Raw genomic sequence first — 11,560 nt, forward strand, 5'->3', positions numbered from 1 at the left:
TTTGTGTCACTTTTTTAATGGATTTTTGTCACTTTTTTAATGGATTTTTGTCTTTTTTGTGCTGGATTTGCTGGACAAATAAGCGTTTGAATAATCGTGATTTCAATTATGACAAAAATAATCGTGATTATTATTTTTTCAATAATCGAGCAGCCCTAACGTCCTTATATTCATAGCCCGCAAATAGTCTCTGCTAATTGAGTTGTGTGGGTAAATTGGATTATAGTGGACAGACGAGCACCTGATATAGCCGTGTGATATGCAGCTCCAGTGAGTGCGGTCGGGACGGGGGCATTCACAAAGGCCAGGGGGACTTTTCCTTTTGGCGGGACACGGCGCACACCGGTTATAATCCAGTGGCTTCAGGCTGCAAGTTCAGACGTCAATCACAGCAGAGGAGCCCACGGAGACCGGTCCGACAAGTTTGCACACGCTTGGCTCACACCGGGGAGCATCTGTCATCGGTGTTTGTATCAGGACAGACTACTACGCTGTGTAACACAACTTCAGCCACAGGTTTTGGTTTAGAGATGGCTGAATTTTTGCAGTTCCCGTATTTTCAGGACTAGAAGTCACAGTTTTTTTTCATAGTTTGGCGGGGGGTGACTTATACTCAATTACTTATGGTAATTGTGCGGCAGAAAGAGAGTTTGGAGTGAAATGAAGAAAACAAAAAAAAGCTAACTGCAGGCTAAAAGCTACAGATGGCCACAGCTGGAGGAATGAGTTTGCAAGTGGGTGCTTGAACAACGTGCTGCCGGGAGAGGCTTGTCAACGGTGCAGTTACGCCTATGTGCCCAGGTAGTTGCGACTTGTTTTTCTGCTTCCTTATGCATTTTTTGGCTGGTGCGACTTAAACTTTATAGTCCGGAATATACTTTAGGCCATGGCCAGCACAGATATGGGGGATTTTCTTGAGCTATAAACCATAAATCGGAGAGTTTACAGCCTATAGGCCAGAGTGACACCTCATTTGAAAGCCAAGGCCGAAGCGCTTTCCTCTTTTTTGTTGTCAGGTTTTCGTCAAGTTTTTGTTACGCTTTCCTCACATTTTTGTGGCTTCATCACAGTTACATTACACTAAAGAACTAAATGTGGTCAAAATGGTACAAAACGCTACTAAAACTTAACAGCTTAGCTTTAAAATGACGCATTACTCTGGCTTAAAGGCTAAAAACTCCAGTCGAGACGCTTTTACATTTGGGCAAAGCTGGACTGGAGAAAATGTGTTCGGTTAAGGTGGGGGTAAAACCCCTTAACTCCCACCTGAACCGAGCACATTTTCTCCAGTTTGGCTTTACCCCAATCCAAAAGCTTCTGGGAAAAAAGGTGTGAAAAAGCAACAAAACTGAGACGAAAACAATGACAAAAAATGAAAAGACAAAAAAAATTACAAAAATGTGACAATTACATAAAAAAATTGACAAAAAAATGACAAAAAAAATGACACAAAAAAGTGATAGAAAATTGACAAAAAGTTGACGAAAAAATTACAAAAATGTGACAAAAAAGTGAGAAAATTTTGACAAAAAAGTGACGAAAAATGGATGAAAAAGTGGCAAAAATGTCACAAAAATGACCAAAAAAATGACAAAAAAATGACAAAAAAATGACAAAAAAAGACAAAAAAAGACAAAAAAAAATTACTAAAATGTGACAACAATTAGATAAAAAATTGACGAAAAAATGACCAAAAAAGTGATAGAAAATTGACAAAAAGTTGACAAAAAAATTACAAAAATGTGCCAAAAAATTACCCAAAAAATGAGTTACAAAAATGAGTTGAATACCCAACAAAAAAATGATGGAAAGAAAATCTGATGACGTGAGGAAAAAGATCCTCTCGGTTCAGGCGGGAGTTAAGAGGTTAAGAGGCTAATATAGTGTATGCCAAACAATAATCTAAAAAGCAATGGCTTTAAAGAAATGAAGTTCATTTCAATGGATTTAATACTGAGTGGCTACAGTACCAAATAGTGGGAATACAGAAATCAATAAAATCACAGCAATAAATGGTTGTTACATTATAAAGTTGAACTAAAACGACAGCAAATGGACTCAACCCCTCCAGCACGTTGCCTCCCCCCTGACTACGGCCCTGCTGGATTAGAACCGCCGAGGACAAGCTCCTGTCAAAATGTCATCGGGAGATCCACGCACGCCCCTTTCTTCCTCCACATTACCGTGGGAACCTGGAGCACGGTCCTCGCTCGCTTCAGTGAGTCCGCCGCTCGCAGTCACAGAGCGGGCAGAGGAGCGGGCAGAGGAGCGGGCTGGAGGAGCGGGCTGGAGGAGCGGGCTGAAGGCTGCACTATGGCTCCAGCTGGCAGCAGTGCAGGAAGAGTCGTTTGTTATTGTTTACCTCCTCTTCGTCATGTCGCGGGAGGAAGCTTGCAGAAGCTCGTGCCGTGGCGGTACTCACCCGGGCCTGGCGCGTGATGCTCAAGGTCCTTCATGACCTCCTCGAAGGCCGCCGTCTCCTCCGCCTGCTTCTGGGTGTGCAGGGCGATTTTCTCGCTGAATTTCCGCGGATTGTTCGAAGTCGCCATGTTTCACCGCTCTGCTCGGTTTAGCGAGAGTGGACTGTCAAGGCACGCGCCGCACGCTCGCTTCACTTCCGGTTTGACCTGCTTTGTCAAAATAAAAATGCTATGCCATAATTTCACAAGAAGTTACATTTTCTAAAAAAAAAAATGCTATTATGTCTTTAGCACGTATCTTTACTTGTACAATATTTAATACATACATTACTGATATATCATTCTATCTTATCTTATCTAGGCTATATAACTTTTGTATAATAAATAAACTGCCATTAATCTTAGGCTTTGTGTTTCCATACATTTCCATATTTACCAGTAAGTGGATCAGGATGCAAAAGTTGGTTGCAAAACTTTTTGGTCAGAGACTTTTGCCAAAAAATACATTTTGTTGATAGATTCAGATTGATATGATGATTTTTGACAGTTGCCTTATGATAAATGCTTGGGTCAACTGAACTTTTCAATAAAAAAGTATGCACAAACTTTACCAAAAGTGTAAATACTTTTTGTTTGGGATAAAGCTTGTTGTAACCTACACATAGTGAGTTGAAGCTGAGCTCTGAAGCTACACCAGATACGCACCACTCTGCCAAGCAATGTTTTTTTTTTTTTTTTTTTATGGCTTGACTAAATTAATTGCAAACTTGAGTTATTAAAGTTGTTTTCATTTTTTCTTCTAAATGTAAGGAATCTGCTGTGTTTTTTTTTTTTTTTTTTTGTTCTCCTGAGTGCAACAAAAAAAAAAAAGTTCACCATGGAGCTCTTATTGTGAAAACTGGACCGCGGTTTCCGGTGTGGCGTTGCGGCCGCTTCACCGCGGCTGTGCGTGTTCACGACGCTGCGCGGGCGTGAGGTGGAGGCGCACATCTGGACCATCTGCAACACCCGCATTCAACTTGTGTCCGTGGGCTTTACTCCGACAACATGACACGCATCCTTCGGTCTGTCCCACGAGCCCTGCCCTGTCCTGCGCCACACTCCTCACACTGGTTATACCTGTTATTATCCCTTATGCTAGCAAATAGACAGAATGCATAGAGCCTCAAATCACTCGGCAGACCATTTTTTATTATTATTATTTATTTATTTTCACTGTTGCCACAATTGTCTTTTATTTAGTACAGCAGCAGAATGACTGCCGAGCAAGTTCCAATGCTTAAGGCCCCATAGCCTACCTTATTATAATATACTTTATTCCCTTCGTTTTTTTCTTTAGTGGTCCAAACTCATTCACAGCTCTCGAAACGCATTTCTAATATCTCAGTTCTTCACAGGGATGATTTACTTTCAGGGTGCAACACTATCACAAAAATCAGGTACAGAGCCTTTAACACTTGGCCTGTTTCTGTCATTAGGCCGAGTTATAGAAGGGTTAGGATGCTCTGATTTTAGTTGTTTATATTCTTCCACTCTACAAGTGTTCGTAAAGGCTATACTTTCCAAAACAAAAACAACAACAAAAGAACAGAAAGTAGATGTGGACTACGATGAGAAAAAAATGTTTTCATTTGCGAGCACCTGCATTTGAGCTTGTCCCAACCAGGTGGAGCTCTGGAGCCATTCTGGTCCACGTCCAATAAAGACCAGGAGAACATGTTTTATTTCAGAAATATATGTTCTTTTTGATGATCACAGCTGTAAATGTCTTCTTTTAATGCACTTTGGCTGTTCTTATTGGCATGGTTATAACAAATGCACTCCTCAAAACATCTGGATAGCGGGTTGCCATGTATGGAGGACCCTGGCTGCCAAAACAATAAATATATATAAGTATTCTTTTTTAAATGAATGAAAAGATGTAAATAAAGATCAAATTTGCAAAGAACTGCAACATTTTCTGTGTTTATTTCTGCGTTTCTCACATCGATTCTTGTAACATTAGTGGACTGTGTGGGGGTAAGGGAGAGTGCGTCTGAAAGTCGCAGCTCTCCCTCTCTCTCTCTCTCTCTCTCTCTCTCTCTCTCTCTCTCTCTCTCTCTCTCTCTCTCTCTCTCTCTCTCTCTCTCTCTCTCTCTCTCTCTCTCTCTCTCTCTCTCTCTCCCTCCCTCCCTCCCGTTCTGTCTCTCTTTCCCTCCCCCTCTCTCTCTCTCTCCCTCCCTCTTTCTGTCTCTCTCCCTCTCTCCCTCCCTCCCGCTCCCTCTCTCTCTCTCTCTCTGAAAGTGAAAGTACCAAAACAACATGAATAATCATTAAAAGTTACAAATCTTTCTAGACTTGAACATTGTCAGAATAAAGACCTGTCTCTCTTCTCCAGACAAACTTTTCCACTTTGGCAGAACATTTGAATTTTTTGACTATTTTTCAAAGAATATGAAAGATAACACAAAACTCTTTTTTTCCCACTCATAGTTCGTGGTTGTGTGAAGCTATTTATGGTGAAAAAATGCACACAAAGGGTCTGAATGGCTACTAAAGGTAGTGTGTGTATAAATGGTCAGTGAGTTTTGGGCTCCTGACAGACCCTTGCATCTTTCATCCAGTGCTGCACTGGCGATTCTGGTTTCTAAGTCATGGGGAAAGCCATTACTTTGCTAATGCCACAAAGTATCCACTTACAATGTGCCAAACAGCACAGAGACAAACCTCAACATTTCTGAAACACTGAGACCAAAATGGGACTTGTTGCCCAGAACCATGAACGTTACATTTGGAGGAGTCAGCAAGGCCTGAGATGAACGGTGCACCATCACAGTGAAACATGGAGGTGGATCACTGATGTTTTGGGGATGTGTGAGCTTCAGGGAACTTAGTGAAAACTGATTTCAGGATGAATGCAGCACGTTATTAAAGAATACTGGAGGAAGAGTCACTCATCAGCCTGGAGATCTGAAATATACAGTTCATGCAAGACAGCCCATGAACTTCCAGGAACTGGAGGCTATTTGCCAAAAAGAAAGGACAGTTTTACCATCCAAAGAAAAGAAAGAACTTCATCCACAACTACCACAAAAGAATCCAAGCCGTCATTGATGTTAAAGGAGCAATATAAACTTTTGATCAGGGTCTTTTTTCGTATGATTTAAAAAGAATAAACTCATTTGTTTCACCATTAATGGCTTCACACAACCACTAACTATGAGTAGATAGTAGTAAAAATATAGTTCTATGTCTTCTTTACATTTTGACAAACACATGATGTTGATTGAAAAGCAGTGATAAAAAAAAAAAAACCTGAAACCTGACACAAACACATCAAAATGAAACTCTCACTTCCCTTGACTGTTTCTCTGTGATATTTCCTCTGTAACTGTGGCACACGGGCTCACAAAGGGAGGAGGCTTAAGTTTTCTTCACACAATTTGTTGGGTTATAAAGCAATAATTCAAATCATTCCAAACTTTACCCATAATCGTGCCACATAGTTCTGTCCTGACTTGGGTTTTGCCACGGCATGAAAGTGGGTTCATGAAGCGCCGCCGATTTGCAAGCATGACCATGGCTACAAATGAAACCTCGTATTACAAAATGCGCGCAAAAGAGCATAGTACCCCTCATATAGTCAACACAAACATTTCAATGCTGAGGTGCCCGAGCAAATGCTGATCAGGAACATTTAGTCATGATATGTCAGCTTTAACACATTTGAATGTATGTATTCTATAGGAAGCTGCATACGTGGCATTTGGAATAACTTGCTGTTGTTTTTTTTTACTTTGTTCTTGTGTAATGTACCTCCTCCTCCAGTGCGTTAGTGTGAACAGAAGTGAGAAACGACTAACAATGTTACTCATTTTCACATCTGACTCTCACTGCAGTTTTGGAGAGTACAACAAAGTCTGCCTTCCTTCTTTTTGGTCTTGTTTTGTTTTGCAAAATGTTTACTCCATAAACCATCTTCGTATAGCCTTTTACTACAAGCCTTATTGTCAACCTTTGTGCATTGTTAATTTAAGCATGCATTGATTGTGCACTTCAGGAAATATTACTTGGGCTTTTACAACTGTTTGAGTAAAAATGAAGATACTGTATGACTAGAAAACACCCCCTGGTTTACGAATGTCATCAGAAGCAGTTACACAACACACCAGCAGAAGGCACAATTCTTTCACTTGTGTCTTCGGCGCAGAGAAGAGAGGAAATCTCTGTGCAACATTTAGAGTGTTTCAAGTTTGTGTCATGGAGGGCTGATTTTCATCATTGCTAAAACACCAAAGGCCGAACCTCACCATTTTAGCCTAAACTAAAGAACTTGTTTCCTGCAAAAGCCAATGTTGGTCTGGCTTCAGGACCCAAACATCACCCTGGGATGACAAGCCTGTAGATTTGCCTTCAAGTCTGAAATTATGATCAAAACAACCCAATAACATTCATTTTAGCAGACTCTGGTGTGTTTGCATTCAGTTTCAGATGGAAAATATTGAAACAAAGGTTCCCTAATGGCTTGTGACTATTAGCTATTAGCTATTTGTCCTGCCCGGATACCTCCTCTTGTGACACCTCCATTGTGCTGCAGGTGTGGGGGGCTCTTGTTGCCTCTCCAGTGTTCCTTTATATATGACTAAGTGGGATGTTCTGCCAGGAAATGTTAAAAATATCTCTCACATTTTTAGAGTATACTTTAACAGGGATTCGAACTCTTATTTGCATAACAACATTTCATCATCTTGGGGGCAGAGGTTCTGTGCTGGTGGCCCGGATTTGGACCCTAACCTGGACATTGTTTACCCCTGGCGTGAAGACGATCCTACTAACATCTCTAATTATCGCCCAATTGCAGTCCTCTCAACCATTTCTAAATTACTTGAAAAAACACTAAACAATCAAATTGTGGATTTTCTTGAGACCAACGACCTACTCCCAGACTCCCAACATGGTTTCTCTACCCCAGCGTCGACAATGTCCGCACTGCTCTTGTTCACCGAACATACACGGGGTTCCCTCAACAAGGGGCAAGTGTATATAGATTTCCGCAAAGCTTTCGACACGGTCCATCACCTAATTCTCCAAAATCAGCTTCACTCTCTCAATTTCTTGTCACATGCCATAGATTTGATAATGTCTTACCTAAAGGACAGAACACAGCTCGTAAAGATAGGGTCAGTGTAATCTAGGCCACTGGGCTGCTCTATGGGAGTACCACAAGGCAGTGTCTTGGGCCCCCTGCTGTTCCTCATATATATAAATGATCTCCCGAATGCAGTAAACCACTCACAAACGCTGCTCTATGCAGACGATACAGTGATCTTTGTTTCTGGCCCAAACACAGAGGTTATTAATCAAAAACTCAGACTCAGACAAACTCAGATTTAAAGTCCTTACATGCATGGCTCCAAGACAATCATTTAACTCTCAACATTAGTACAACAGAATGCATGTACTTCCACTCACCACGGAGACAGCTGTCCATCTCCAACACCCTTGTCATTGCAAACCAAACACTCTCAACTGCATCAAACAATAAATACCTGGGGGTAACCCTTGACTCTCACCTTACATACAGTGCCCACATACAAAACCTCACTAAAAAGCTAGACCAAAAACTGTTTGTGTATGGTAAGATCAGGGCATGCTTGTCATTACCTGTCTCAAGAACATACCTGCATGCCATCATACTCTCCACCCTGTCCTATTGTCTCCCAGTTTGGACACTCACTACTAAGGGAATACTGGAGCCTGTGGCAAGACTCTAGAGCATTTAAGATTCACCACAGGCTCCCTGGTTGGACCCACCATTGCATGGCTTTATCACAGTCTGGGGCTTTGACTTTCCAGAACTACGCCCTGAGCCATGGGATCATGTCTTCTTAGTGGACGTTAAGATGCTGTGTACAAACATAGCCTCGCGGTTTACCACAAGTTGCAAAAGACACGCTAATATCAGGTAACTCTTTGATGCGGAAGTTCTCCTCTATTTGTGCAAGTGCTTGGTAGTACAGTTCTCATTTTGAACAGCAGAGAAGAGAAGAGAGGAAATCTCTGTGTCACATTGATCAGAGTGTGGGGACTGGTGTTTTCAACGCGTGGAGCAGCGGTCTCAAGTTTGTGTCATGGAGGGACGATTTTCATCATTGCCAAAAGTTAACCTGGCTAACACCAGGCTGCTGTGTGCGCTCGAATTATTTCGAACTGCACAGCAGCCTGGGGACCATGGCCGATTTGGGAACCAATCACAGAGCGAGGAGGGACGGCAAGACGATGACGCGCTATTCGATATATGGAAGCTTGTAGTTTATTTACGGATAATAAAAAAAAAGTTTATTTACGGATCCAACATGACAGCAGCAGACACAATGGTATTTTTTGATCAAGCTTTAGACCTTGTTCTAAATAATTTAGCTCAAAAGTTTACAGCGGATACGTCATACGTCATCTCATACGATGATACGATTGGCCATGGCTACGTGCAGACGCATGAGACTTTTTTTTTTTTTTTTGTATCGCCCAATAAACGAGTATGGACGATCGTAAACCACACCTCTCCTACGAGAAAATGAATTGGTGGTCCCCAGACTAAATATCACTTGTGATTTTAGTCTGGTGTTAGCCAGGCTAGCCAAAAGTAGCTTAAAGCAAAGAAATTGAAAACACCAAAGGCCAAACCTCACCATTGTAGCCTAAAGCAAAGAACTTGTTTTCTGCAAATGCCAATGTTTTACAACAGTGGTTCTCAAGTGGTCTGGGACCCAACATTTCCTGGGATGACACGTCTGTTTTCTACTGAACAAGCTGAAGTTTTGTCTTTAAAGGAACAGGCCACCGTTTTTTTCCACAGTGAGATATGTTCTTACCTGAGCTTAGACGAGTTGATACATACCTGTCTGGTCTTTGTGCGTGCCCAGAGCCGGTGCTGGCCCTTCTGGGGCCCTAAGCAAAAATCCAGACGGGGGCCCTACAGTACGCATCCCGTGGCTATTTGACAGAATGTGAATCCTTTAATGGTCAAGAACAGTTCCACTGTGCATCAGTGCAGGCCCTGCCCCTCAGTGTGAGAACCACTAACCACCAAGCCACTGTGAGACTGGGATTTAGGACCACTATAGTCTATTTCCCCCACTTTGTAATATGGTAAATGGCAAATGGGCCCATTCTCTCAGTTCTGGTCCCTGACCCACAGTTTGGGAACCGCTGATTTAAAACCAACTGAAACCTGCACCGGACAGTTGTTTCTGTCTTAAGCTCCAAACGGGGGTGAAGTTAGAAACGACCAAGCTCTTTCACGGACGCGCGCAAAGACCAGACAGGTACGTATCAACTCGTCTAAGCTCAGGTAAGAACATATCTCAGTATGGAAAAACGGTGGCCTGTTCCTTTAAAGGAACCGTTTTTACATACTGAGATATGTTCTTACCTTAGCTTTGACGAGTTCTTTAGGACCTTTTTTTTCTTTAAGACCTGTCTGGTCTTCTTCCGTGCCTTCAATCACGTAAACACAGCGCAGACGGCGTTAGCATTTAGCCTCTCCCTCTCTCCACTATAGCTCCAAAACAGGTCAAGATAGAAGCTACCAAGCTCTTCCACGTTTTCCCTATTTAATACCAGGAGTAGTTTGGCATCCGCACAGTAAAGTGAAGATTACTGCGCGGATTTCGAACTACTCCTGGTATTATTACGCCTTACAATATAGTTCCCCCTTTTATCCGCTTAGAAAATCCACATTGTTTAATTTTGTGTAACTATACTTTGTAGTGGAACACTTCACGTAACCATATTTAAATAGGGAAAACGTGGAAGAGCTTGGTAGCTTCTATCTTGACCTGTTTTGGAGCTATAGAGGAGAGAGGGAGAGGCTAAATGCTAACGCCGTCTGCGCTGTGTTTACGTGACTGAAGGCACGGGTGAAGATCAGACAGGTCCTAAAGAACTCGTCTAAGCTCAGGTAAGAACATATCTCAGTATGGAAAAACGGTGGCCTGTTCCTTTAAGGCTGAAATTATGAGCTAAACAACCCAATTGCATTCATTTTAACAGTTGTGTTTTCATGCAGTTTCAGATGGAAAATATTGAAACAAAGCTTCCCTACAGGCTTGTGACGCACTCCAGTTGAGAATCGCTGTTTTAAGTAAGTAAGTGCTGTATTTACATGGAATTGCGATCACGTGTTGGGTTAGTCCTGTAGGCTATTATGCATAGGCCCACATTTTCTAATGTTTTTAACCCACTCAATGGCTGCACACATTAGCAGCTGAAATGAAGTAGTAAGTCGATTTATCAGTGATACATTGCAAACATTGGTTCAAACTTAAAGGCATTAGAGAGGATTCTGCGGTTTAAGATTTGTCCAACGGCTGTTTGCGTATGTTTGAATAGTGCGCATGCGTCAGAGCCCCCTCCTTTGCATTAGCTCTCTACGTAAGAAACGCCTCCGCCGTTGTTTTTGGATTTCACCTGTAGAGGCAGCAATGTGCCAGGATGCGCCTAGTCTGCCGAAAATAACTAAAAGAAGAAGAAGCCTCTGCTTTTTGCGGTCAAAGTTGAGAGGCCATGGGCTACACTGACACACGTTGTTTACCGAGTGCTCGCAACTGCAGCCAGAACATCCTTCGGACTTTCATATGGCGGACTCCTCCATGGTGAATATGTATATTAATTTACTACAAAACCTTTTTTGTGCTAGTTATTTATCTGAAAAGTATCTACATTATGTATCTGAGGATGCTTCTGCAGCATCCTCTTCCTACGCAGCTATAGCATTCATGTAAGCAATCTAGTTAGCTTTACAAATGCAAGATGCAAATCATCCTTCTGTCTGTTATAGTTGTTGTTTTGGTCTGCACATCAACTTAGATACATAAATTGATATGGCATTGATAAGCAGAGGCTGACTTGAGGCTAATGAAATACACATCTTTGAAAATGAGCTTCGAAAGTCAAAAACGGTGTCCGGGGCAATCTTTTGTCAAATTCATTAATTCCAACATGTGGGCATAAAGGACTTTTAATTTTAAAACAACAGAGTGCCTCAGACACCATTATTGACTTTCCAGCCTCAAGTCAAACTCTGCTTATCAATCAAGTATACAAAGGACTCTCTGCAGCACTCCCCTTTATTCTGTACTGAATTTGACTGATATTTCATT

General features: G+C 41.9%; 1 protein-coding gene across 1 annotated transcript in view; it reads right to left on the reverse strand.

The window, feature by feature from the left end:
* crtc1a (CREB regulated transcription coactivator 1a) overlaps positions 1 to 2,610 on the reverse strand; it is a 31,512-nt gene extending 28,902 nt beyond the window's left edge. The window contains 2 exon segments of the mRNA XM_079570148.1: positions 2,423 to 2,446; positions 2,448 to 2,610. Of these exon segments, the coding sequence (XP_079426274.1) occupies positions 2,423 to 2,446; positions 2,448 to 2,549 (126 nt within the window). The 5' untranslated portion in view covers positions 2,550 to 2,610.
* Between the last annotated feature and the right edge of the window lie 8,950 nt (positions 2,611 to 11,560).

Source organism: Gobius niger (assembly GCF_951799975.1).
Source record: "Gobius niger genome assembly, chromosome: 13".
Classification (NCBI taxonomy): domain Eukaryota; kingdom Metazoa; phylum Chordata; class Actinopteri; order Gobiiformes; family Gobiidae; genus Gobius; species Gobius niger.